A 25,962-nucleotide genomic window follows, 5' to 3' on the forward strand; every position below is an offset into this window, starting at 1 on the left:
TTAAACAACAGTGAACACTGCAGAACAACCGTTTTTGTTTGTCATCGAAAATACGGTAAGTTACAGGCTACAATTAATAAGTTAATAAGTATTATAGGTAGATATACTTATATAATATTATAATGTACCTATTTTGTACTCCGTAGGTATAAAAGGTATATAAATATATAATATATAGTATAATACTTTTGAATTTTGATTTTTGGCGGAAGCTTTTTATTAATACCTACCTATAGGCTATTATAATTTGACTTTTAAATATATTATACTGTATAGGTTGTACCTATGCATTTTTAGTTGTAGTGTACAGTATATTTTTTAAAAATCATATATTTTATACTTTATTATGTCGTACTCAACCATTAATAAATCTACTAAGCACAGAAGATATTTAGAGGAATTAGAAATGATAGAACTGTATGATGAAAGTGTCCATAGTGAACCAGAAAGTTTAGTGCCACCAAATATACCTAGTTATAGTGGCAGTTTAGAACTAAATTTTTTTTTGCCCGCACCACATCAAATTCATAATTTACCCTACGTTGATACAATAAATATGTGTAATGATGAGTACGATGCAATTAGTTTTTCATCCAATTCTGATACTGATAATGAATTAAGTAATAATGAATATCCAGATGAACATCACTCCATAGATAATGAAACTGATTCATCAATTTTAAATAATTTGGCAAAATGGGCTGTATCTTATAATATTTCTCAAGTTGCTTTGAGTGCTTTATTGAAGGTTTTAAAAATACACAAGTGTCATAATTATTTTCCTATAGATGCCAGAACTATATTAAAAACTAAGTCATCTGTGCAACCTTTACAAATACAGACTGTGACACCAGGTAGTTATTATTATTTCACAATATATAATAGTTTGAAAAATATTTCTAACTCTGACGATAAATATTTTGTTGAAGACAAAATTAAAATAGTTATCGGAATTGACGGTCTGCCCTTGACAAAAAGTTCGTCTAGTTGTTTTTGGCCAATACTTGGATATGTTCGTCATCCTGTTTATAAACCTCATGTTTTTTTAATTGGGTTGTACTGGGGTAAAGATAAGCCTCTCAACTGCAATCCTTTTTTGTTAGAGTTGGTGAACGAAACAAAAGAATTGTATCAAACAGGGTTTCAAACAGCATTTGGTATAAAACAAGTAATTGTAGATGCAATATGTTGTGATTTACCAGCAAAGAGTTTCATCTTAAAAACTAAAGGACATACTGGTTATTATTCGTGTACTAGGTGTTTAACAAGTGGTTTTTATTTTGAACGTAGAGTCTGTTTTCCTGGTACAGATTTTATCACTAAGAGAACTCACATAGATTTCTTAAATAGAACTGATGAAGAATTCCATATGACTGATGAAGTTTCTATTATAACTGAAATACCTGGTATAGATATAGTAAATAGTATTAGCATTGACTATATGCATCTAGTGTGCTTAGGAGTAACAAAAAAAAATAATTCTGTTGTGGCTTGGTTGCATTAAAAATGCTCCTGTTTCAGTTAGATTGCAAAGTAAAAAAGTCAATGATATAACTAAAGGACTTTTAGCTCTAAGACCTTTAGTATGTAGTGATTTTTCTAGAGTTCCTCGGGGGCTAAATGAAGTTGCTAGATGGAAGGCAACTGAATTCCGTCAATTCTTACTTTATACAGGTCCAGTTGTCTTACAAACCATTTTAAATAATGAATGCTACTTACATTTTCTTTGTTTACATGTCAGTTTTCGAATTCTATTAGCACCAAATGTTGGTACAGACCTTGTAAATTTTGTTGAAAAAATATTAACATATTTTGTAGAAAAATTTTGTGAAATATATGGTAAAGAATTCATATCACTTATTGCACATTGTTGATGACTATAAAAAGTTTGGTGCCCTCGATAGTTGCTCTTGTTTTCCATTTGAAAACTATATGAAAACTCTAAAAAAAATGATACGAAAACATGAGAAACCTGGAGCAGGTTATAAAACGTTACCATGAATTTCAAATGTTTGGTGAATATGAATTGAATACAAAGTCTAGGTCTAGTAGTATTGTTATTAAATATTTAAAAATGTATAGTGGTGGACCATTGCCAGAAGAATGCATAAAACCTGAATTTAAAATTGCTATAAAAGATAATATAAAAATTAATATAAAATCATTTTCTGATGCTTACATAGGTTATACTTTTGGAGGCAAACTTAATATATTTAAAGTTGTTAATATATGCGTTCATAAAAGTAGTAAGAAAAAAGTATTTGTAGCTCAATCATTCAAAACGATTCAGCCATTCTATGAAAAACCAATAAATTGTATGAAGATAGGTATTGCTATTGTGAATGAACTGTCTAATCACTTTATTACAATTGATATAGAAACATGTACTTATTCAAAATATGTTATTCTAAACAATAGTCTTGGTAAAGTTGCTTTCCCTATTTTACATTCATCTAATAATTAGTACATTTAAAAAGAAATTGTAATTAACTGTATATAATTACAATATTATATGATTTAGTTTTTTTTTGTAAATATTGATTAAAATGGTAATATTGTACCTAATTAAATTATAATATGATAAAATACTTGATAACCAAAATTACTACTTAAGCAAACTTGTAATAGCATATAATATGCTGAAACATTTTAATTTTCAATAAAAAAAAAAAAAAATTACTACTTAATTATTATTAATATACTTTAAATACTTTAAATACTTAGACTTGAATAGGAGGTACCTATCATGTTTTGTTATTTTTAATTTGTACCTGATATTTATATTTCAAAATTATAAATTTGTTGCACAAGTTGATATAAATAATATTTTATACCAACTAGTTTTGTTAATTTAAGCTTGTTTTTATAGTTATTATAACAACAAAATAATGGATACAACATATTCTGTTGTACATTTTTATGGAGACAACAGTGTAGCCGCTGTCCCAAAATTTTGGTATTCTGTTAAAAATGGCACTTGTGCATGGCCAAAAAAACCACACAATACCAAAAAATTGATTGAGCGTTGCAGCATACCAAATAAATACGAATATGAATTTTTAGAAGCAAGAGTAATGAGTTCAGGAATAGGTAATCATTAGAAAAATAATTGTGTTATTATATATAATGTATATTACTAATAATATCTCATTTACTTTTATTTAGAATCTTTGACAATTGCTAAAGAAAAGGCTAAAAAAGCAATGTATATTTCAGATCTTGATGAAGATGATGTTAAACCAAAAAAAAAAAAACTAAAATCTTCAATAATTGATTGCCCTGTTTTTTCAGGTAAACATAATATATATTTAGTTTGTATAAGGTATTGAAATAGATAGTGTTCTAACGTATATATCAATAGAATAGAATATGATTTGTAAGCAATATGATATATACAATTTGCATTTTAATTACCAAAATAAATTGTAATTTTTAGTACTATAATATGCTTAATTAATGAATAATGATTTATAGAAAATGATAATGGCCTTGATTATGTGTCTGATAAGTCTGTACTTATCCCTGAAGTCAATACTGACAAATATAACAATGGTCAATCCACTTCATATGTGAAGTCTTATAATGTTGATAAATCACCTGTTACATTGAGTGGTTGGTCACCATCTCCTCAAAGAACTGCTGCTAAAGGTAACTTATAAAGTAACAATTAATAGGTAGGTAGGGTAACAGAGCCAGTGAATGAACACCTAAGGATTTTTAAACCTTAAAACTAAATAACTCTATGGAATTCAGAATTTCTGGCCATAAAATATATTTGTATTATACATCAAAATGTTATGAAACATCAAATTCACATTTTGATTGTTGATTTTGACATTTTGATGTGTTAAAACAAATTATGTTTTTAAAAAGTCAATCATAAAAAAAAAACAAGTTTTCCTAGTAAATGAACAAATCGTCCATTAAATGAATACCAACACTCCTGTAAATGAACACTGATATTTACTATGATATATTCTTTTTTTTATCTTCTTTACTTTTTACTATTTGTTTATAAGGTATGAGATATTATAGTTTAGTAATAAAAACTATAGAAGTCATTAAACTTTTAGGCGGTTTTAGGTATAAAATATTTATTAAAAACAGTTGTAGGTATTTAAAACTACAATACATAAGATTTAAACAATTGCACATTAGGAACTACTAAAAATAATAAAATAAAATGAAATCAACAACATTTTCTTTTAACAGTTAACTTGCCTAGGTATATGGTGTTTAAAAAATAAAAAATGGTAATTCAGTTACTATAGAATAACATTAACAGCTGGGTACTGTAGTATTTAAAATTAAAATTATAAATATTTAAACAATTTAACATAGGTAAATACTAAAAATAGTTAAAAATAAAAAATACAAAATTTCCTTTTTAATAGGTAGGTAACTTTCCTACATGATCCTTATAAAATAAAAAATGATAGTTTAATAATGACAATACAACCTATATAATAACTGGATATTTGCTAATAATATACAGTTATATCTTAAATAATAGGAACATTAATTTGTTTAATTAATTCAATTTCTGGAACTGAATATGTAATTGCATCGATTGACAAATCTGCAACAAACTTAGGAGTTGCAATTTTTTCAATAATTTCATTTCTATTGAACCAACACAAATCATCCAACTCTGGCCATTTCCAATGTCTTCCTGACATAGCCATTGCTTTAACCTATAAAATAATAGGTAAATATATAAAAATAAATAGTTATTGGTTTTAATGCTATTTGATTTATTACCTTATATTGAGATTGTGTTTTCTTTATAGATTTTATTGCTCCTGGGAAATATTCTCCTTCATAAATCACAACGACATAATCACCCACATTCAGGGTCTTTTTGATTTTTTGTGCTTCAAAATTTGTTTTTTCTAAATTAGGAACATCCTTAGAATTAATGACTTTTGGTTTTTTAATAGCAACTTTGTTTATTTCTTTAGATTTTCTCTTATTTTCAGTCTCAATTTTTTTCATCAGTCTTGCGTTTCTTTTTTCTAAGCTAAGAGTTTCTTTAGCTAGCTTTTTATCTTCTTTTTCTTTTTGTATCTGCATCCATTTACTTGAAGTTATAGCATAAGGAACAGGCATTGTTTTAATTTTATTTTTAAAATCACTATTTTCTTCTTTAGACCATTTAAAATGTTTATCCCAAATTTGTTGAGTTGAGTTTTTAGTAAAATTATCTGGATCAGTTTCTTTATTTTTTATGGCTCCAGAAAGTTTTACTGTATTTTCTACTAATTCATAAATATTTTCACTGTCAACTTTTTCAATGTTATATAAACATTTTGTTGGATTTTTTACAGTACTAGAAATGTTTGTATAATCATTTTCATTGCGAATTGTATCACAGTTTTTTGAATCTTCTACACTTGAAACTTGTGTCACAGAAGTTTTTGATTTATTTATTACATGATCAAAAATATTTGAGCATACATTTTTTTTTACAACCAAGTCCAAATTAAAATTTTCTACATTTGAGTCTATTATATAATTTTCAGAATTTGTTAACAGCGATTCTTCATTTAATACTTCAATCCCTGACAACTCAAGTTCATTATCAGTAAACATGAGAGTTGACCCTTCAATTTCAATTGGCATGTCTAATATATTAAATTCATGAGTTTGTTTATAACTAGTAATAATAGTATCATCGCTTCTACTATCACATTCGTTCCATATTTTGGCTAACAATGTATTATTATTTATAACATTTTCTAACTCGTGGTCTCTTAAAATATAACTGATTACATTTTTGCATACAAGATAGTCATTTGAATTTGGAGTTAAGAATGAGACCTCTGGTTGTTGAAGTTCTGCTATCCTTGTAGGAATGCATTTATTGTAGTCCACAGCATCAGGATTAAAAGGATATAACCCACATGTTCTAAACCCATTAATGATCGATTCTGGTTTAACTTTATCAAAAGCTTTTTTAAATATTATACCAAAATTATTTTTTGTGATTGGACTTTTTGAATTTAAATTATGTGCTCTGGTAACTTCTTTCCAATAAGATTTTAGAGGTTTGAATATGGAAACATCACAAGGTTGTAATATGTGGGTGGAATTTGGCAACAAGCAATACAAATGAATTTTTTTATCATAACAAAATTGAGAAAGTTCCAAGCTTAAATGGCTTTTATGACCATCGACATAAAGAATGACAGGAAACTCTATTTTGTTTTCAACTAACCATGGATAAACTACATTTGCAACATATTCATAAAATGTGGCGGATACCATCCATCCACTATCCGAACGGCCAATTGCCCAATCGTCTGACAAAGATTGGGCAATGTGCAAAGGAATCCTTTTGTATGGGTATATAATCATTGGAGGTAGTGATTTTCCATCTGCAGAATAAGTGCAAAGGACTGTAATATTTTCTTTTTCTGCACTTCTAGCTACTTCATAAAAATTATTCATTGTCCTAGGTCCTAAAACTTTGCCAGATTTCGGACATAACTGTAAGCCAGTTTCATCACAGTTTAAAATCCTTCTCGGATCATTAAGTATATCTAAGCTACCTTCTTCCTCTAAGTATAATTTAACATCACTAAACCAATATCGAATAGATCTCTCTGTTACTTTAGCTCTTGCTTTAGAAATAATCTCAGCATTTCTTTTTTTAATTTCTGGATGTCTTTTCAAAAATAAATTAAACCATTTAATGCCGGGTCGATTATTAATAAAAGAATTTTGTTTTGGGGATTCTTTTAAAACACTTTGTACTGAATCTTTTAATTGTTCAGGGTGCACTGGAAAACCAACTTTAGCATTTGACAATATCCAATTTACAATTTGATTTTCTTTGACAACTGATAAAACAGATGGTGGTCCCATTTTACGTTCTAAAGGAACTTTATTATTTACCTTGGTACTAAGAGTAGCTTTAGGTATTCCTGTTTCCTTGTGTACCTGATTGAGTGATTTTTTTTTACTCACAATAGCTTCAACTGCATTAACCAAATCATTATGGGTATATTGAAATCTTTTGTATTTCTTCCCTTGTTTTAATTTTTCAGATGATTCCGTTTCACTCATGTTTAAACTATAAAATCAAAATGTAGATAATGAAAACAATTAATAATATTTCTATTAGTTTACAACTATAACACTTGAAAGCAATTAAAAAAGGTTAATGCACCTAGTTTGAGTATTTTTTTTCCAAAATGTCAAGTGTTCATTCACAGGACTAAAGTTGTATTTGTGAATAAACCCAGTAAATAAACAGTTGTTCATTTACTGAATACAACAAATAAAATTTAAAACCAGTTAATGAACACTGTTCATTTAGTGGAATTTCGTTGATTGTAAACACCAGTGCTTAAACAGCGATTAAATAGTAAGAAAAATAAGAAAAATGCTTAAAACCAATTAAATATATGTATTAAAATATTAACTCTATCGAAACTTACCTTGTTTGAACCTCTGTCGATAAAATTAAAAACGTTATACGCTCTTAAAAAAATAAAAAAAAATCACAAATTAAATAATTTGATAAAAATTATGGTGATAATTAATGGAGGGAAAAGCTTATCATTCTAACAAATTAAATAATGCTCCTATGATAATACAATTTACAGTGTCACCTTATTATAAGTTCAACATAGTGTTAAGCTAAATACATTATTGTATTAATCGATGTATGCCTTATTATTTAAAGAAAACAACGAAGTGTTCATTTATTGGACCTGTTCATTCACTGGACCTGTTACCCTAATTATGGAAAAATTATCCATTGGAATAGGTAGTATTCTAACAAATATCAACAGAATATATCATGATTTGCAAACAATAATATATTTTGCAATCTACATTTTAATCATTAAAATAAATTATAGTACTATATATTTATAATTAATGATTTATAGAAAATTATATTAGCCCTGATATTGTGTTTGAGAAGCTTGAAATTGATACTAAAAAAAGAAACTATAGTCAATCCATTTCATATGTGAAGTCTTTTGTTGATACATCGCCTGTGGTAATGAGTGGTTGGTCACCATCTCCTAGAAAAGCTGTTGCTAAAGGTAACTTATAAAGAAACAACTAATAAGACAAATAAATTGTCTATAAATCGGTATCTAAAGTTTTACTTTGATTAATAGACCAGATAAGAAGTGCATCTATGGAAAAAATCAATTCATATACTAAAAAAGTTATCTCCCCTATAGGTATGTTTCAAAATAAAAAAAGTTAAGATAAAATAATTGAGACTACTTATAGGTATCAACGTGTGCAAATAGTTAAATAATATTTTAATTGATTTCCTTTTCAGTTTCAAGAAGACTTAACTTTTGCGATAATAAAGAAAAATCATGTAAATATAGGTATTAGTGTGATATTATATTTGTATGATATTATAAGTAAGGAAACTGTATACATTTTTTTTTCGAATTTACAGACAGCAAAAAAGTAAATTTTGACATGCTGTCGGATGAAGAAACTTTTCAAACAGCAATAATAAAAAATAAAGTTTCTCCTCGTAGGTTTATGGGAATTATTTATTATCAACTATTAGTTGTGTATTAATATTATTTATTTATTTGTTCTTTCTAGTTATAAAAAAAGTTACACATGATCATCATGAACAAAAATCAGAGTCAAATACTAAAGATAGAGAAAAAAATAAAAACAGATATTATAATATTCATTTAGTTATATTCATGATCTTAAAAGATCCACTAAGACCGTGTGGTTATGTATAAGTTAAATTTTTTACTTGCAAAAATATTATCTGACATTCTAAAATGTAGTTACAATTTTTATTGTAGGTTGTACGCCATTACAAACAATTGTTAGCAGTTCTCAAATCTGCAGTAGTAATTCGGCTGTTGATAATTGTTAGTATAATATAACGTAATAATATATTATAACCTACTATAGCGAATAGTCCTATATTACTATAAATGTATTATACAGTTAAAACTAAAGCATCATAAATATTTTAGAATGAACTGTATAGATAGGTACACTATTAATACTTGGACTATCATATTATACTATTATACATATTTCAGAGTATACATGTTATAATATAGATAAATAGTATAATTATAAAGGTAGAAGTATAATTAGTGGCCTAAGGATTATTGGTTGTTCGCAGCTCTGAGCATGCGGTGTAGAGTGTGGTTGTGCCCATACGAGGTCTTGTGGGTTGGGACATAAAATTGTGATTGGTTTCTTGAAGAATGAGAAGGAACTCTGAATGGTATGGCTGCAAGGAGATCAGGAACGTCTAAAGAACCACTTAGAATTAAATTTAGAAAGTCTAAGTCTGCTTTTGCACGACGAGAGGTAAGAGTTGGGATGTTCAAAACTTGCCTTATGTTGGAATAATCATGATTTTCGTGATAAATGTGAAAATTTGAAGGCAATAAAGTTAAGAAATTTATTTTGGACGCGTTCAAGTCGTAGCTGGTCTTTGACTAAATACGGTTGCCAGATCACAGATCCAAATTCAAGAAGAGAGCGGACAAGGGCATAGTATAAAGTACAAAGGCATCCAACCGACTTAAATAATTTAGTATTACGTATGATGAACCCGAGGACTTTAAGTGCTCTATTAACCATCGAATTTATGTGAGTGCTAAAACATAGATTAGGCGAGTAAATTATACCAAGGTCCTTAATGGAGGAAACTCGTTCAAGTTCCGTGCCGTTAAGAAAGTATGTGGTTAAAATTGGAGTTAAAGATCTGGAGAAGGAAATAACGTTACACTTAGAAAGGTTTAGGGTTAAACCTAAATGAGAGACCCATTTTGTAAAAATGTCTAATTCACATGTCATATTGAATGACTTCGAAGTTGGTTGTTGAATGACCTGACACGGTACGCAGCGGCCACCAGTACAAAGTACAGGTACCGCAGCGACCAGTCTACATTTTTCATCAACCGCCACTACGGGCTACAGCGCGACAACGCCAACTCCCCCACCACGCCACAAAGGCACAAGGTGGGACGGGAAGGCGAGTCGCGTAGAACGAGTACCGGCCGTCGTAGACTAGTCACTATAGTCGGCGACACGAAAACTGGCGGGTGATCGCAACGATCCTAGCGGGTTTTTCGCAATAGTGGTCATTAAACTTTTTGCCGCGCTTTTTCAAATATTTCGTATTCATATAAATTTTTTTTATTATTTGTTGAAAATAATAATATTACGCATTTTTATTTTTCTTAATTTTTCTTATAATGTTCAACTTAATATACAAAAATAAACACATACTTTACTTAAATTATTAGTAAAATTACATATATATACATATACAATTTACAAAAAAACTAAAATACACGTACAGATCAATTGTTAATAATTAAATACAATTTATTATACAAGGCTATTCAATACACTCTTCGTCATTATCGCTAGAGTCCCAATCGCTGTCGTCTGGTAATATAGTCAATATAATAGGTTCTAACAAACTGTCTCTTAAAATTTCTTTATCGTAGTCCTTGTCTTGTATTGATTCGGCATGTTTCACACATTTTTCCCAATCATTTTGCGTAATTGAATCTAACGCTTCATGTGTTAGCTTTTCTATGTCAACCATTTTAAATGTATTATTTTTTGTCGCTACCTTATTTTTTACTTGAGCCCATATCAGTTCTATGGGATTGTATTGGCAGTGATATGGTGGTAGTCGAATCACCTCATGACCCATTTTCAATGCCAATTCGTCTAATTCATATTTTTTTTCGATCGGAATTAGTAATTTGACCCTTTGTTTAAGTTCCGCTAGCGTCTCTAATGGAGAAAATGTAATATTTTTTTTGGTCAGCCAATCCTGAACATCTGATTTTCTAGCATTACACTTAGGAAAATTATCAACTAGTGTCGAATGGTATGATGCATTATCCATCACAATGATAGACGGTTCTTCAAGGTTATTTAACATTGTGATGAACCAAGATTTGAATACATCCGAGTTCATTTGGTTGTGGTAATCTGTGGAATTACCGGTATAACTACGGAAAACCAATTTCGAATTTTGTATGAACCCGTATTTAGAACATCCTGCGTGAACAACAATAAGTCGCCCTCCTTTACCTGTCGGTATTTTAAGACCTATTGAGTTTGTTTCATTTTGCCATGCAATGGTCCGTGAGTGGTTTTGATTGACCCATGTTTCGTCCAGGTATACAATAGGTCGAGTATCATTGTTCACTCGCAATGTGTACATTTTTCGTAAGAATGTGCACCTAAGAGAAACTATATCATTGCGCTCCATTAAAAACTTACGGCCATCACTGCATTTTTTATATGAAAATTTTAGATTTTTTAGAAGTCTTTGCATTGATCTAAGACTTCCTGGATAATCGTTTTTCTTCTTGACAGAATTAAGTATAAGTTGTGCTGTGGGGTACTCACCCTTGTCATAAAATTCGTGTACAGTTCTCCTTACTATATCACCATCGAAATCATCCACTTCTGATACATATTTTGCTCGCTTGTAAGATTTTCTCGGTGACACGAAGGAAGGACCAGGCGCTTCTTCAATTTCTTCAGTTTTTCGAGCTTCTAAACAAATGCGCTGAATTGTCCGCTTTGAAATCCCGCAAGCCTCAGCAGTCACGTCTTGAGTTTTTTAAAAAAAATTACCGTCTAAATCTTCTTTTTCCGATAACTTTTTTAAAAACGAATAAACACTATATATAATTTTTTTACTTTGGCTATGCACGTCGCTGTCTTTAAAAGACATGTTAATGTACGCAAATAACAAAAAAACAAATTACAAATTAATAAAAAACAACTAGGTTTTTAAACGATTTTAACGAACGTTTTACAAAAAACGTGTACACGCTGGAAACACAGTATACACAATAAAGAATACAGCGGCATAAAATGTACATAACCATACTTACCTTCCCCCTCTTATTACTCTATACAAAATAATACGAACAGTCGAATGTGTAGAATGCAAACTCGAAAAAAAGGGACCAAAATGTTGGTAAGTAATGCCTGGGTAGTATTCGTATTGTTCACGTTATAGCGCTGTTGGGCGCAACAGGTGGTTGCACTAAAATGAGAACCATTGTCTTCTGGCTGGGTGAGGTTCGGGGTACGACGGCGGCCACCCGCCAGTTTTCGTGTGAGCACACGCCACGACCACGACCATATATATGTCTTCTTCGTATAGCCCGCCGTCAATTGTTCTTTTTTTCTCTTTAATATCTTTTAGTATACATATATTATATATACGTGTGAAATAAACACCGATCTTGTTCACCCGAAATTGTGTTTGTCGTTTTCTTTTTAAACGCTCGAGTGTGCCACCCATCCTACCACATCAACGACCGGCTCTTCGCGGACCATCTACCACCACCGTCGTAGCCGCGTCAGACCAATGTGCTATATTACACATTACTTTTATAGAGTTAATTGTGTTTAAATTAGCAGCTTTTCTCGACCGAAGATCTTCATGTAATGGTTCATAAGTTCTCTTTTCAAATCCAAAAACAGATGCTATACTGTTTGGAACATTTAACTTTAGCCTTCCATTGCATTTAATGTATGTTCTAAAAATCATCGTGATCAATAGATACGTTGAATGTTAGCTGTGTTCTTCATTCATTATTGAAGTGAAATAACTCTTTATTAATTTTGTTGTTAATATCTTCAATTTCATAACATCCTTCTTCCAAAATAAATATAAACGTTTTTAGGATAAATCTATTACTTGTTGAAGGAATTACTTCTATTTCCAGTCGGTTACTAGTTGAATTTATATTTGGAAATAAATTGTATGTTTGCAAACATAACAAAGCTATTTCCGAATCCTTGTAAACGTTTAGAGATGGAAAATAATTTGTAGATAATATAGTTGAATTTCCAGTCAAACTTAATGTAATAGATTCATACATTGTAAAAATTCAAGGTATAAATGACCACAGTTAAATGTATTGAAATCTTGATAGTTAGAATAGTTGTATACTATTTTGAACTGTCTGAAATAATGTTGTAATTCAATTGGTGGAGGTAAATCCCCAAAGCTATCAAAATATATAACTTTGTCCTTATTTTTATAAAACGCTACCCAATGACTTCCGTCACCTGAAGATATATCCAAGTTTAATATACCACATTCAATCGTATGCGGTTTATTAGGTAAGTTATCCCGTGAAAAGACACCACGGAAATGATTGATTTTTAACTTTCCTACATATTTTATAATATAGGTATTAAGGTGATTACGCCTCCTCTCTGTCCTGGTTTTAAAATCAATCTTTCACCACTATTCTTTTTCTTTGAGGATATTTTTTTCTTCGCAGCTAGCACACCATTGTTTTTTCTAACACGTTTCCGTTTACCTTTACAGCCCATACCTAATTTTCTTTTAGCTTTCATCGCGTTTGTTACTGCGTACGCAACCAATTTCTCTTTTCTTGGTGTATCTTTTGCTTTAAATCTTTCCCAAGCGCTTTTTCTAACACTTTATCAGCTTTAAGTCTATCGTCTAAATTTTTACTCGCTGCATACACAATATCGTGATCACGACAAGCAGCATCCAATGGGTTTATTCCTTTATCACCGTGATCTAATCTATTTTTTAATTTTGTACTAGGACCACAATACTGATAGCCTGGAACATGGCCTTCAACTGGGAGACTATTTATAAGGAAGTTTGCAAATCCTTTCCCAGTCTTACCCGATTGGCACTTTCGAGATAAACACCTCATCTATAACTGATTATCAATTGAAAAATTCTAGAGTATTTATAAAAAAACAATGGATTTTATCGAACAGAAAGATAAATTAGATGTTATAAATGTGGATGTTCAGATGGTAAAACCATCAAGGCACGATTCGTTATTACCTGATACTATACGCGCTATATTAGTTGGTCCCAGTGGATCAGGAAAAACAAATTTAATGTATAATCTAATCACACATGCAAACGGGTTAAGGGTGCTGGTTTATATATAAGATGTAATACCTCAAAGCCAGTTAGTTTATTATGACGACCCAAATGAGCTAGTGACTAGATTAAATCTTTTAGCATCATCACAAAGTGCTGGTAATACTGGTGTTAATAATGAAATTAAATCTATTTTAGAAGAGTTACGTGAGAGAAATATTATATTATAATGGCAACCTTAGATAGTATAGCTAATGAACTACATCGGCCAGCCAGAAAAATATTTCCTAGACGATGTGTAGTAACACGGTTTATTGATGACCTCTGGCAAGCTGATTTAATGGATATGCAATCTCATTCTAAAAGAAATCATGGCTTTAGATATATTTTAGTTGTTATAGACACGTATTCAAAATATATTTGGGTCGAGTCACTGAAAAATAAGTCCGGTAAAGATTGTACAAAAGCCATGTCTAATATATTGAAAAAAGCTAATCCAAAATTGTTACAGACGGATAATGACACAGAATTTTATAATATTCAATTTCAAAATTTAATGAAAAAATATAAAATTAAACATTTCAGTTCATACAGTGTTATCAAGTGTTCGATTTGTGAACGTGTTATACAAACCCTTAAAAATAATATATATAGATATTTCACTGCAACAGGTACATGGAATTGGTATGATAAAATATCAAAAATTATACAAAACATAGAACAATCAAATGTACTCCCAATGAGGCACGGATGGACGCAAACAAAATTAAATTGAATACCCATATAAATGATAAAACATTATATAAACCCAAAATTTAAAGTTAATGATAAAGTAAGAATATCTAAGTATAAACATGCATTTAGTAAAGGATATACCCCAAATTGGACAACGGAAATATTTACAATTTCAAAAGTCTTACAGACAAACCCAGTAACTTATCGACTAAAAGATGGAACAGGCAATAAAATCTTAGGTGGTTTTTACGAACAGGAAATTAAGTTAACCGATTATCCAGACACTTTCCTCGTTGAACGTATTATAAAAAAAGTTGGGAATAAAATGTTTCTCAAATGGTTAGGTTTTGATTCGAGCCAAAATTCATGGATAACATCATCAGATATTTTAAAATAAAGATATTTTAAATAAAACTTTTTTGTATACAATAATCAATCTTTTTTTATTTCAGGAGATAACCTATGTAAATAATTAATTTGACTTGATAAAAAAACTTTTATATTTTTTTATTATAAAAAGTTTAACATATAAGTTTTTTTATCAAGTCAAATTAATTATTTACATAGGTTATCTCCTGAAATAAAAAAGATTGATTGCAAAAAAGTTTTATTTATAAAAAACAATTATTTATTATACTAATAGGTCTTGTAATATCATATCAGACATTGTGTTAAAATGAAATTGCAATATTTCATGTAAAAACGATGTGTCATCGTTTTGTAGATGCGAATAATAACTAAAGTCATGGTTTTGAATATATTGGTTTGTAAATTCATTCCTCTGGCAAGTGATGAGAAGACCGCGGACATCGTTTTTAATCAGTTCGTAAGCTGTGTCAAATGTAACCTGATAACTTGTCAAACGTTTCTGTTTTTCTACAATATACAAATCGATCAAATTTTGTATTTGCTTGAGACGGATGAAGTCAATGTTCGTCAAACTAATGTAATTGTCGTTTATATGCAAGGTAATTAAACTATGTTTAACATATTTGGTTGAATATGAAAAGTTATCTGTTATTTTTACACGTCTACATCTGATATGTAAATTATTCATAATTGAACTGTAATTAGATTCAGACATAAGTGTAAACAATTCTTCCAAACTTAATGTAATAATTTTCTTTGAAAGTTTACACTCCAATAGCAAAATAATAGAAATATGATTATTAATTAATAACCCCACTGTAATATTTTTCTTGTTAAAAGCACGGATGTCAAAAGTAGACTTACAGACAATTATTGGTGAACTCATTGTTAAATAATTTTGATAACTTTTTTATAAGTTAAAAATATTTTGTACACTATAAGCATAAATATAAAGTGAAATATAACTGCTAGAAGTCCTACGTTGAACTGTGAGTTTTTCCGTTTGTAAACATATTATATACTAAACTCATTGATAAAAAATATAAAAAATTTAAAAAAATAGATATTATAAGCAAAAAAACATGATTTAACAAATGGTATCGCCCGGATAGGTTTCATAATTACAAATAACTTATATTTTAAAATAATTACTTAACAATTTTTGTATATACTGATTTCCCTTCATTAATAATACAATTACACATTTTGGTGAATAACGAGTATGTTCTATAAAACAATCGTCAAAAATTTCAAAATTATGTAGAATTGTCCCACACCAGTGACATTGAACTGCATCCCCGATGTTTAGATACTGGAAACCGCACTGGGCCAATTTATATTTGTTCTGGTTTGTATTTGATGGGTATGTTTGAAATGATCTTAGCCTTGATGAAAATGCAGAGAATTCTGGATAAGCCGGTGTTGAATTGAATCGTACTAGAATAACCAATGACCGGATATCATTTGTACATTTTTGGAAATTCATTTTTTTTAAAAAAAAAAATTAAAGAAACGACGAGGAAATTGGAAACTACAAAACACAACTTGGTAAAACAGCTAATCGCAAGCAACTGAATATAATTAATAATTATTAATAATTTGTTTACCAAATTTTGATAAAAAAATACAGTGTAACCAACAAAAGTAAAATTTAAGTTTCTCCGGAAAAAAAGACTGTGAATGAACAAATACATACTACGTACATAATATCAGTTTTTTTATATCATGAAAAATTAATTCACATGTTCTCCTGGTACACCATAGTCTGCTTCAAACAAAAAGTGATATCTCACTGGTGTGGGATAATTCTACATAATTTTGAAATTTTTGAAATGTGTATTTGTATTATTAATGAAGGAAAATCAGTATATACAAAAATTGTTAAGTAATTATTGTAAAATATAAGTTATTTGTAATTATGAAACCTATCCGGGCGATACCATTTGTTAAATCATGTTTTTTGCTTATAATATATATTTTTTTAATTTTTTTGTATTTTTTATCCAAGAGTTTAGTATATAATATGTTTACAAAGGGAAAAAACTGACAGTTAAACGTATGATTTCTAGCAGTTATATTTCACTTTGTATTTATGCTTATAGTGTACAAAATATTTTTAACTAATAAAAAAGTTATCAAAATTATTTAACTATGAGTTCACCGATAATTGTCTGTAAGTCTACTTTTGACATCCGTGCTTTTAGCAAGGAAAATATTACAGTGGGGTTATTAATTAATAATCAGATTTCTATTATTTTGCTTTTGGAGTCTAAACTTTCAAAGAAAATCATTACATTAAGTTTGGAAGAATGGTTTACACTTATGTCTGAATCTAATTACAATTCAATTATGAATAATTTACATAACAGATGTAGACGTGTAAAAATAACAGATAACTTTTCATATTCAACCAAATATGTTAAACATAGTTTAATTACCTTGCATATAAACGACTTATGAATTTGAAGATGAAGTTGGATGAAAATTTGTCATGTGTTTGCCATTTATTACGGAGGATTATTAAGTTTTGTATTAGGATTTTGCCATTTTTAGAGAGAGATTTACATTTTATATTTTAATTATTTAACGGGGAAAAGAGAAGAGAAAAAAAAACAGTTTATTAATACAAAGGGGAATTTTAGGATGTGTCCTGTCACGTTCGCCATATGTAAGAGTTTGGTAGATTTTACCCTACCAAAAACTACCCACGACCAAAGGGGAACACTTAGTCGTGACCTGTTAGCCGCACCGCGTGAGACCCGAGGGTCAAGTCGGTGGAGGTCACAGGCTTTGTTACACGCATGGGCTAATGGCATATACTATTTAAATAAATATAATATAAAGGAAGTTGGCACATGGCATATACAATTTAAATAAATATAATATTTTTTTTTTTTTTTTATTTTTACAAGAAATTTACAATCTGTACTTACTAGAACAATAAGCAAATGTGCATAGGGTATTTACATATGAATTTTTTGATGGAAGAAACCACCCATTGGTGATACTACCTATTTTGTGTTTTTAGTTTTAAGTTAAGCTAATTTTAATTATTAGACAGATGGTCTCGACACCATCTTCGCTTAAGCCGTCTAGGTGGATTACCTGGAATGGAGGGTAGATAGTTTTTTAATTAGAGGATTAGGATGAAGAGGTAGTTTGGTGTGAAATCTTTTATAGTAGCATTTAGCTTCGTCAAGTACTGTTGTTATTCTTAGATCATTATGAAGCGTAAGATTGGATACAAAGGGAGGGGAAAACAAATATAATATAAAGAATGAAACATGGGGACATTTTTCCCGGCCCACAGGAGGCTACACACCGTATCAATCACGTGAGGGCATCACGGGGTTACCGGGAAAATGTACAGGTGGTTCGCTTAAACCGGGGAAAAATTACAGAGAGGCAAATAATTACGACATCGACGGTGCTGGTGTGGTCTGAATTAGACGGGGCTGATGTGGGTTGACTTCGTCCCATCGGGCCCATGGAGGTCGGCTAGCCCATCATGGTTGGTATGGACCTCGTTGGAAAGAAAGATCGAAAAACTGCCGGCCGTGTCGTGGGTGACGTGAACAATCGTCGCGCGATCACGAGGTCTGTGATAGCCGTGAGACCGGAGCGATTTTGACAAATTTTTCTATTAAGAAAAGGCACCTCCGACGTGTTGGCCGTTGGCAAAAGTAAAAAAAACGTCTATTCGGTTGGCCGTGGGCAAAAGTAGAAAAAACGTCTGTTCGGTTGGCCGTGGGCAAAAGTAGTAAGTGGTCGGTGGCCAAGCAGTCAGGCCGTTGCTGAACTTGGTGTTGGGTCTTGATGGAGTGGGGCAGGTCAGTGTCGTAAGTTTGCGGGAATTCATACAGTAGGATATGGAGACAGTATTGCCTGCGGGCCGTGCCGGCGGACGCGACGAAAGCGCCGGCAGCAACGGGTGGCGGGCAACCGCGACACTGACGACGGTCACTAAATGGTAAAGGGGGGATCGGGGAACAACTATTACATAACACTGCGGTCATTAGTGCACTAGCGAGTGATATCTAGTTTTATTACCCATGGTGGGAAGAATAAAGGTGCGTTGACTTGTCAACAACGTTAGAATATGTATGCTCGGGGATATTATAATTTCTTAAGGAGGCTTAAAATTCCGTGACGTTACAGGTTAAAATATTTGTATTCAATTTTATTTTAGAAAGCTTACAATTGATTCAATAATTTATACAATATGATTATGGAAAATATTTTGGTTTATTTTGGCCAGTTAACATTTAAGATTATTTATAATATATAATACATTAATTATATTATTATCATAAAGGTATGCATTTGACAAAATAAATAATGTTTATTATGAAGGTATAATCTAATTATTAAATAGTAAGCTTGCCGTGTATCATGATTATTTTGGTTTTATTGGTTGGTTATATCAGGCTTTAGTATAATGTCTGCAAACGTTTCGTGATGGATTTGCTGTAATTCAAGTAAAAATGACTTTTCTTCATCCTTCAGGTCATCCATTTTGAAATTATAATCTTAAATATATGTACTGATAAAATCACTTCTAATACAATCAGGTGATAAATATAAAATATCATACTTGATAATTATACATGCATTATTGAATACAGTCTGATACATCACTAATTTATTTGATAACTCTATGATATTTGCATTTATACATGATTCCAATAATTTCAATCGATTTAAATTATCACTGGATAATGTGATTCTGTTATTATTATGATATAAATTAACTGATTCAGATTTTGCACATATTTTATAATAAAAATTATTATCTAAATGTAATCGTTTTGAATGTTGAACAGTGGATAAAGAACGAACAATTATATTAAAACTATCATCAGATATAAACTTATTCCATTGAAATACATTTAGTATTAGATATCGTTTAGTTACGTTACACATGAATAAAATAATAACAGATAAAGGTTGATCAACAAGGTATCCAATATAAATGTTTTTTTTATTCTGTTGATGTATGCTGAATATTGATTTGACTACTACGGCGTCCATGATGTGTGCAGTATTGATTTAAATATTGAATTCAAGATGATAATATTTTGGTTTGGATTTCACTCTAGTGGATCTTCTATGTGTCTTCAATGTTTGGCAGAGTTGACGTACCTATTGATTGATTTTTATCGATTGAAATATATGTTCCAATTTTAATTAAATTATTAGTACTTAAACAAATAAATAAAATACAGCATAGTCAACACTACTACACTGTAAAAACACAACTAAAATAAAATCTAAAAAAAGTCAAATATAGTGTATTGGATAACAGTTTGATCACATTATGAAAGTTAAAAGTGATTATTTAACCCGTCGTTGGTGACGTTATTTATATAACTCTGTTGTTGACGTGTGAGCGAAACGCTCACATATTAATATTAATAGTATTCTTGATAGAAATTAATACAAATAAATTTGTTTAATGATACAAGTATTAAATGTATTGAATATTATTAACTGACAAAACATTTTCTTAAAAATAATTAATTTTTTTAAGTTATAAATGACTTAGGAATTTATTTTTATTCTGAATATGAATTGTTCACATCAAATTCTGATTCTTCTTTATCTGTACATGCTATGCAAATATGGAAGGTGTGTTCTTTGCATATGTAGCATTGACATGTTTTATTTGAACAACGAGTCTGTAAAACATATTTTTGACTATAAATTTATATTATAATACATATTATAAAAATAGACGAAATTGTAAAAAAATGAATTATTTTACCTTTGTGAACCGATTTTTTCTTGATGGACAGAAGTAACATTTCGTACGGCTTGTTACTACATCACTGGTTGTTTCCTCATTCGACTTATATCCAGTCAATTTCATAATATTTTGACGAAGTGTAAATGATAAAGTAGGAATTTGTAAACGTCTAGTCATGTGATTTTTGGTTAGTTCTTTCCCTAATTCTTTCAAAAAAGTCTTCGAGGGATTACTTTATTTGTATTCTCGTAATATATTATCTGGCTGTTTATACCGGAAATATTCATTAGTGAAAAGAATACTGTAAGTGACCACCTACAGCTTACTCTTGCGACAGAGTACTCTTCTTTTTTTTCATCCACAACATCAACACCTGATTTTGTTGAATTGTAGTATAAAATCACTTCGGGTTTTTTGGCATCTGAACTGTCATCAATCAAACCTGTTTTGTGCATTGTAGATATTAGCATAACATTTTTGTTTTTACGTGAAACGTAGGATAATAAAATAATATTTTTCCCATAGCCGAATATAGTTGAATTTACCTCTCTTTTCTTTGTATCTAGAAAGTATTTCGGAATTTCCCGTTTATTTTTCCTGATGGTTCCCACAATAGTCAATTTATGATTTTCCAGTAAGTCAAGGGCCAATGGTATGGAGGTATACCAATTGTCCATAGTTATGTTTCGTCCCGTTTTTGATATTGGAGAAATTAACCATTTACGATGCTGGAGGGACAATTATCACATTTGAACGGTCCATCTGGTTGGGTGCCAACGTATACTTCCATATTTGACGTGTAATATGTTTTAGAGTCGACCAATGCTTGAATCTTTATCACATATTGTAATGATAACATAGTTATCAATTAGAATTTAGAGGTTAGTTCAATATACACTACACATGAAATATAATAGTTATTCAATTGACGTGCGGTCATTAATTTACTATATAATTTAATTAATTAATGTAATGTTGTACTTTTTGTGAAATAAATAATAAATAAATCTACATGGCGCAGTCGGTTTTGTTTAGTAAAAGGAAACAAATAATAAATAATAATAAATAAATAATAATTAAAAAGTAGAAACACGTGGTCAAAACAAGTTAAAAGTCAAAATGTCAGAACACATCAGTCTATCTACTTCTTTTGACTTGTCTGGAAGCAATATAGCAGAGAAATGGAAATTATTTAAACAAAGGTTTGATATATATTTGATGGCATCAAGTCAACAAGAGTGTGAAGAAAAACGGAAAATCACTTTAATGTTACATTGTCTTGGCTCTGAAATTCTACCAATTTATAATAGTTTTGAATTTAATAAAGCTAACGATGCAGCTAAGTATGATGCAGTTATACGTAAATTTGATGAATATTTTATCCCTAAAAAGAACATAGTATATGAACAACACATGTTCTTTACAAGAGATCAAAAGACTGGAGAAAGCATCGATGAGTATGTAAAAGAGCTCAGGTTATTAGCAGCGTCGTGCGAGTTCGGGAAGCTAGTTGACACATTGATTCGAGGAAGACTCATTTGTGGATTAACCGATAACAAAATAAAAGAGAGATTACTAAAGGAGAGCAACATCGGATTGGAGAAGGTGCTGGATGTGTGTCGTTCAGATGAAGTAGTAAGAAAACAAATGTCAGCAATGGATAATGGCACCAACAATTGCAACGTTGAAGAAATACAGAAGCTTAAGAAATATGATCATCATACACAAAGGGGAAAGCAGATTGAAGAATCTAAAGGTAAGTATAATAGTAATAAAGATGCAAAATTATAAATAATTGTAAACGATGTGAGAGGAATCATAAAATAAATAATTGTCCGGCTTATAGGAAAATGTGTAATAAGTGTGAGAAATTAAACCATTTTGCTAAACAATGTAGATCAACTAAAAGTGAGAGTAAAATTAATGAAATAGAAGAGAAAGAATTTTTTATAGGCGTTGTGGGTGAAAATAAAAATAATAACAGTGATAAAGATTGGATAGTAAAGTTGAAAACTAATGGTACAGAAATAAGATATAAAATAGACACTGGAGCTCAAGCAAATGTATTGCCAAGTGAGATATTAAAATGTATAAATCCACAGGTATTAATAGAACCAACCAAGGCAAAGCTTAGCACTTATGATGGAAACAATATTAAAGTACTAGGGAAATGTAATTTAAATATTGAAACGGGAATTAGCAATAAAAATAAAAAAAGTTGTGAATTTTATGTAGTAAAAACACAAGTAGATAAAAAAGTAGCTATTCTAGGTCTTGAAGACAGTGTAAAATTAGGCATAGTTAAACGTCTCTTAGAAATAGATGAAAATTATGAAAATATGAACATAACTAAAGAATTTAATCAGGTATTTGAAGGAGTTGGATGCATAGAAGGAAATTATGAGATAAAATTAAAAGATAATTTTGTTCCAATAGCTTGTGCAACAAGAAAAATTCCATTCTCATTGGAAGAACCGTTGAAAAAAGAATTAAATAAACTATGTGATTTACAAATAATAGAGAAAGTAGAGGAATTCACTGAATGGGTGCATCCTATTGTTATAGCTAAAAAACCAAATGGAGCTATACGGATATGCCTAGATCCACAAAATCTAAATAAAGTAATACAACGAGAATATTTTCAAATACCAACTGTAGAGGAGATTTTAAAACAATTGGCGGGGGCAAAAGTTTTTAGTACTCTAGATGCTGACACGGCTACGACGGTGGTGGCAGATGGTCCGCGGAGAGCCGGTCGTTGATGGGTAGGTCGGGTGGCACAATCGAGAGGTAAATTAGCAAACGCAAATTTCGGTTGTGGTAGTAGATTGGGTTTATTTTACCCCGTACCGGGTACACGTATATATATCAATATATGTAACAAAAACAATGTCAAAAAGAAAAAAGAAACAACTGACGGAGGGCTATATTAAAATAGATATATATCTGGTTGTGGTCGTGGTGCGTGCTCACAACGTGCGTGTGGTTTTCAGAGACGAACGGGGGTTTTTCTCCAACTGACGAGTTTACGACGGCCGGTACTCGTTCTACGTGACTCGCCTTCCCGTCCCACCTTGTGCCTTTGTGGCGCGGTGGGGGAGTTGGCGTTGTCGCGCTGTAGCCCGTAGTGGCGGTTGACGAAAAGTGTAGACTGGTCGCTGCGGTACCTGTACTTTGTACTGGTGGCCGCTGCGTACCGCGTCAATGCAAATCAAGGTTTTTATCAAATTAAATTGACAAATGAAAGTTCTAAAATGTGTACATTCTCCACGCCAATGGGACGATATAGGTTCTTAAGAATGCCTTTTGGTATTTCTTCAGCCCCAGAAATATTTCATAAAAAATTTAAACAAACATTTGAAGGGTTAGAGGGTGTTGATACATATATAGATGATATAATAGTCTATGGTAAAAATAAAGAAGAACATGATGAGAGGCTGAGAAATGTACTTCAAAGAGCAAGTGAGAGAAATGTAAAATTTAATAAATTAAAATGCAAATTTAATAAAAGTAAAGTTAATTTCTTAGGACATGAAATAACAAACGAAGGAGTAAAACCAGATTACAATAAAATAAAAATCATAAAGGAATTAAAACCACCAGAGAATAAAGAAGCATTACAGAGAATATTGGGGGTTGTAAATTATGTTGGAAAATTTTTACCTAATGTTGCACAAATAAATGCTCCATTAAGAGAGTTAATAAAAAAAGATGTTATATTTGAGTGGACAAAGTTGCATAGTGACGCTTTAGATAAATTAAAAGAAATGTTAATTAGTGAGCCAGTTTTGCAATATTATGATAGTAAGCTACCTTTAACATTATCGGTAGATGCATCAAAGGACGGTTTAGGTGCAGTACTATTGCAAAATAATTTACCTGTTATTTATGCATCGAAATCGTTAACTGAGTCTCAGAAAAAATATGCTCAAATTGAGAAGGAAGCATTTGGATGTCATAGATTTCATCAGTACATATATGGTAGAAAAGTTAAAGTAGAAACTGATCATCGTCCATTAGAATCCATATTTAAAAAACCACTAGTATTATGCCCTTTGAGACTACAAAGAATTTTAATAAAACTGCAACAGTATGAATTAATAGTAAAATACAAACCGGGTAAAGAACTATTGATAGCTGACACATTAAGCAGAATAAAATCAGAAGGTGATAGTATATTTGACGATTGGGAGAATAGAGAAGTTGAAGTTACAATTGAAGAAGTGAATGTGAGCACATCAATTAATGAAAATAAACGTGAACAAAGTAAGTCAGCTACAGAATTAGATAAAGAACTAAATTTGTTAAAACATTATGTCATTGAGGGTTGGCCGGAAAAAAGAGAGCAATTAAATGAAGAAACCAAAAAATATTGGGAGTGTAAAGAATTGATAACAGTACACGACGGAGTACTATATAAATCAAACAGGATAATTGTACCAGAAAGTTTAAAAAGTGAAATGTTGAAAAGGATTCATTTTAATCATATGGGTATTGAAAAATGTAAATATAGAGCTAGAAGCTGTTTATATTGGGTAGGTATGAATAAAGACATAGAAGGAGTTGTGAATAAATGCCAAATTTGTTTAAAATATAGAAAAACAAACACAAAAGAGCCGCTTGAGTGTTCGGAGGTACCAGATAAACCTTGGCAGGTGGTAGGTACAGATTTGTTTTATTTTCGAGGAAAAAATTATGTTTTGATAGTAGATTATTTCTCTAAATTTGTAGAATTTGTAATGATACCAAAACTAACTAGTAGTAACACAATTAATGCAATCAAAAGTAATTTCTCTAGGCATGGGGTACCTGAAACCATTAGATCTGATGGCGGTACTCAATACACATCAGAAGAGTTTCAAAAATTTATAAAAGAGTGGCATATAAAACACATAATATCGAGCCCTACTAATGCACAATCAAATGGAATGGTAGAAAGACATATCCAAACAATAAAAAAAATGTTGATCAAGGCAGATGAGGATAACAAAGATGTATATCTAACGTTATTAGAATATAGAAATACACCAATAAGTAAAGATTTAGCATCTCCTGCTGAAATATTAATGGGTAGGAAAATAAAAGGGTTGTTACCTATAGAAGATGAAAAAGGGAAATATGTGGAGGTGAGAGAAAAATTGATAGAATTACAAAATAAACAAAAACAGTATTATGATAGAAACGCTAAAGGATTAAAAAGAAAAGGAGTTAAAGGAAGGGGATAAGGTTT

At 30.4% G+C, this 25,962-nt stretch overlaps 4 protein-coding genes across 4 annotated transcripts in view; 2 read left to right on the top strand and 2 right to left on the bottom strand.

Annotated features, from left to right (window-relative positions):
• LOC132935139 (uncharacterized) overlaps positions 1-25,962 on the top strand; it is a 494,638-nt gene that overhangs the window by 277,470 nt on the left and 191,206 nt on the right. The window lies entirely within an intron of this gene.
• On the bottom strand, positions 61-6,867 carry LOC132933000 (uncharacterized). Its single transcript, XM_060999336.1, has 3 exons — positions 6,375-6,867; positions 129-213; positions 61-67 (listed from the first exon to the last, which is right to left on the bottom strand). Exons 1-3 carry the CDS (start codon positions 6,865-6,867, stop codon positions 61-63), a joined length of 585 nt encoding a protein of 194 aa, XP_060855319.1.
• On the bottom strand, positions 10,364-11,725 carry LOC132933001 (uncharacterized). Its single transcript, XM_060999337.1, has 2 exons — positions 11,692-11,725; positions 10,364-11,601 (listed from the first exon to the last, which is right to left on the bottom strand). Exons 1-2 carry the CDS (start codon positions 11,723-11,725, stop codon positions 10,364-10,366), a joined length of 1,272 nt encoding a protein of 423 aa, XP_060855320.1.
• LOC132933002 (uncharacterized) lies at positions 21,852-23,494 on the top strand. The gene is made up of 3 exons (XM_060999338.1): positions 21,852-22,488; positions 22,665-22,904; positions 22,968-23,494. Exons 1-3 carry the CDS (start codon positions 21,852-21,854, stop codon positions 23,492-23,494), a joined length of 1,404 nt encoding a protein of 467 aa, XP_060855321.1.

Source organism: Metopolophium dirhodum, chromosome 1 (genome assembly GCF_019925205.1).
Source record: "Metopolophium dirhodum isolate CAU chromosome 1, ASM1992520v1, whole genome shotgun sequence".
Classification (NCBI taxonomy): Eukaryota; Metazoa; Arthropoda; class Insecta; order Hemiptera; family Aphididae; genus Metopolophium; species Metopolophium dirhodum.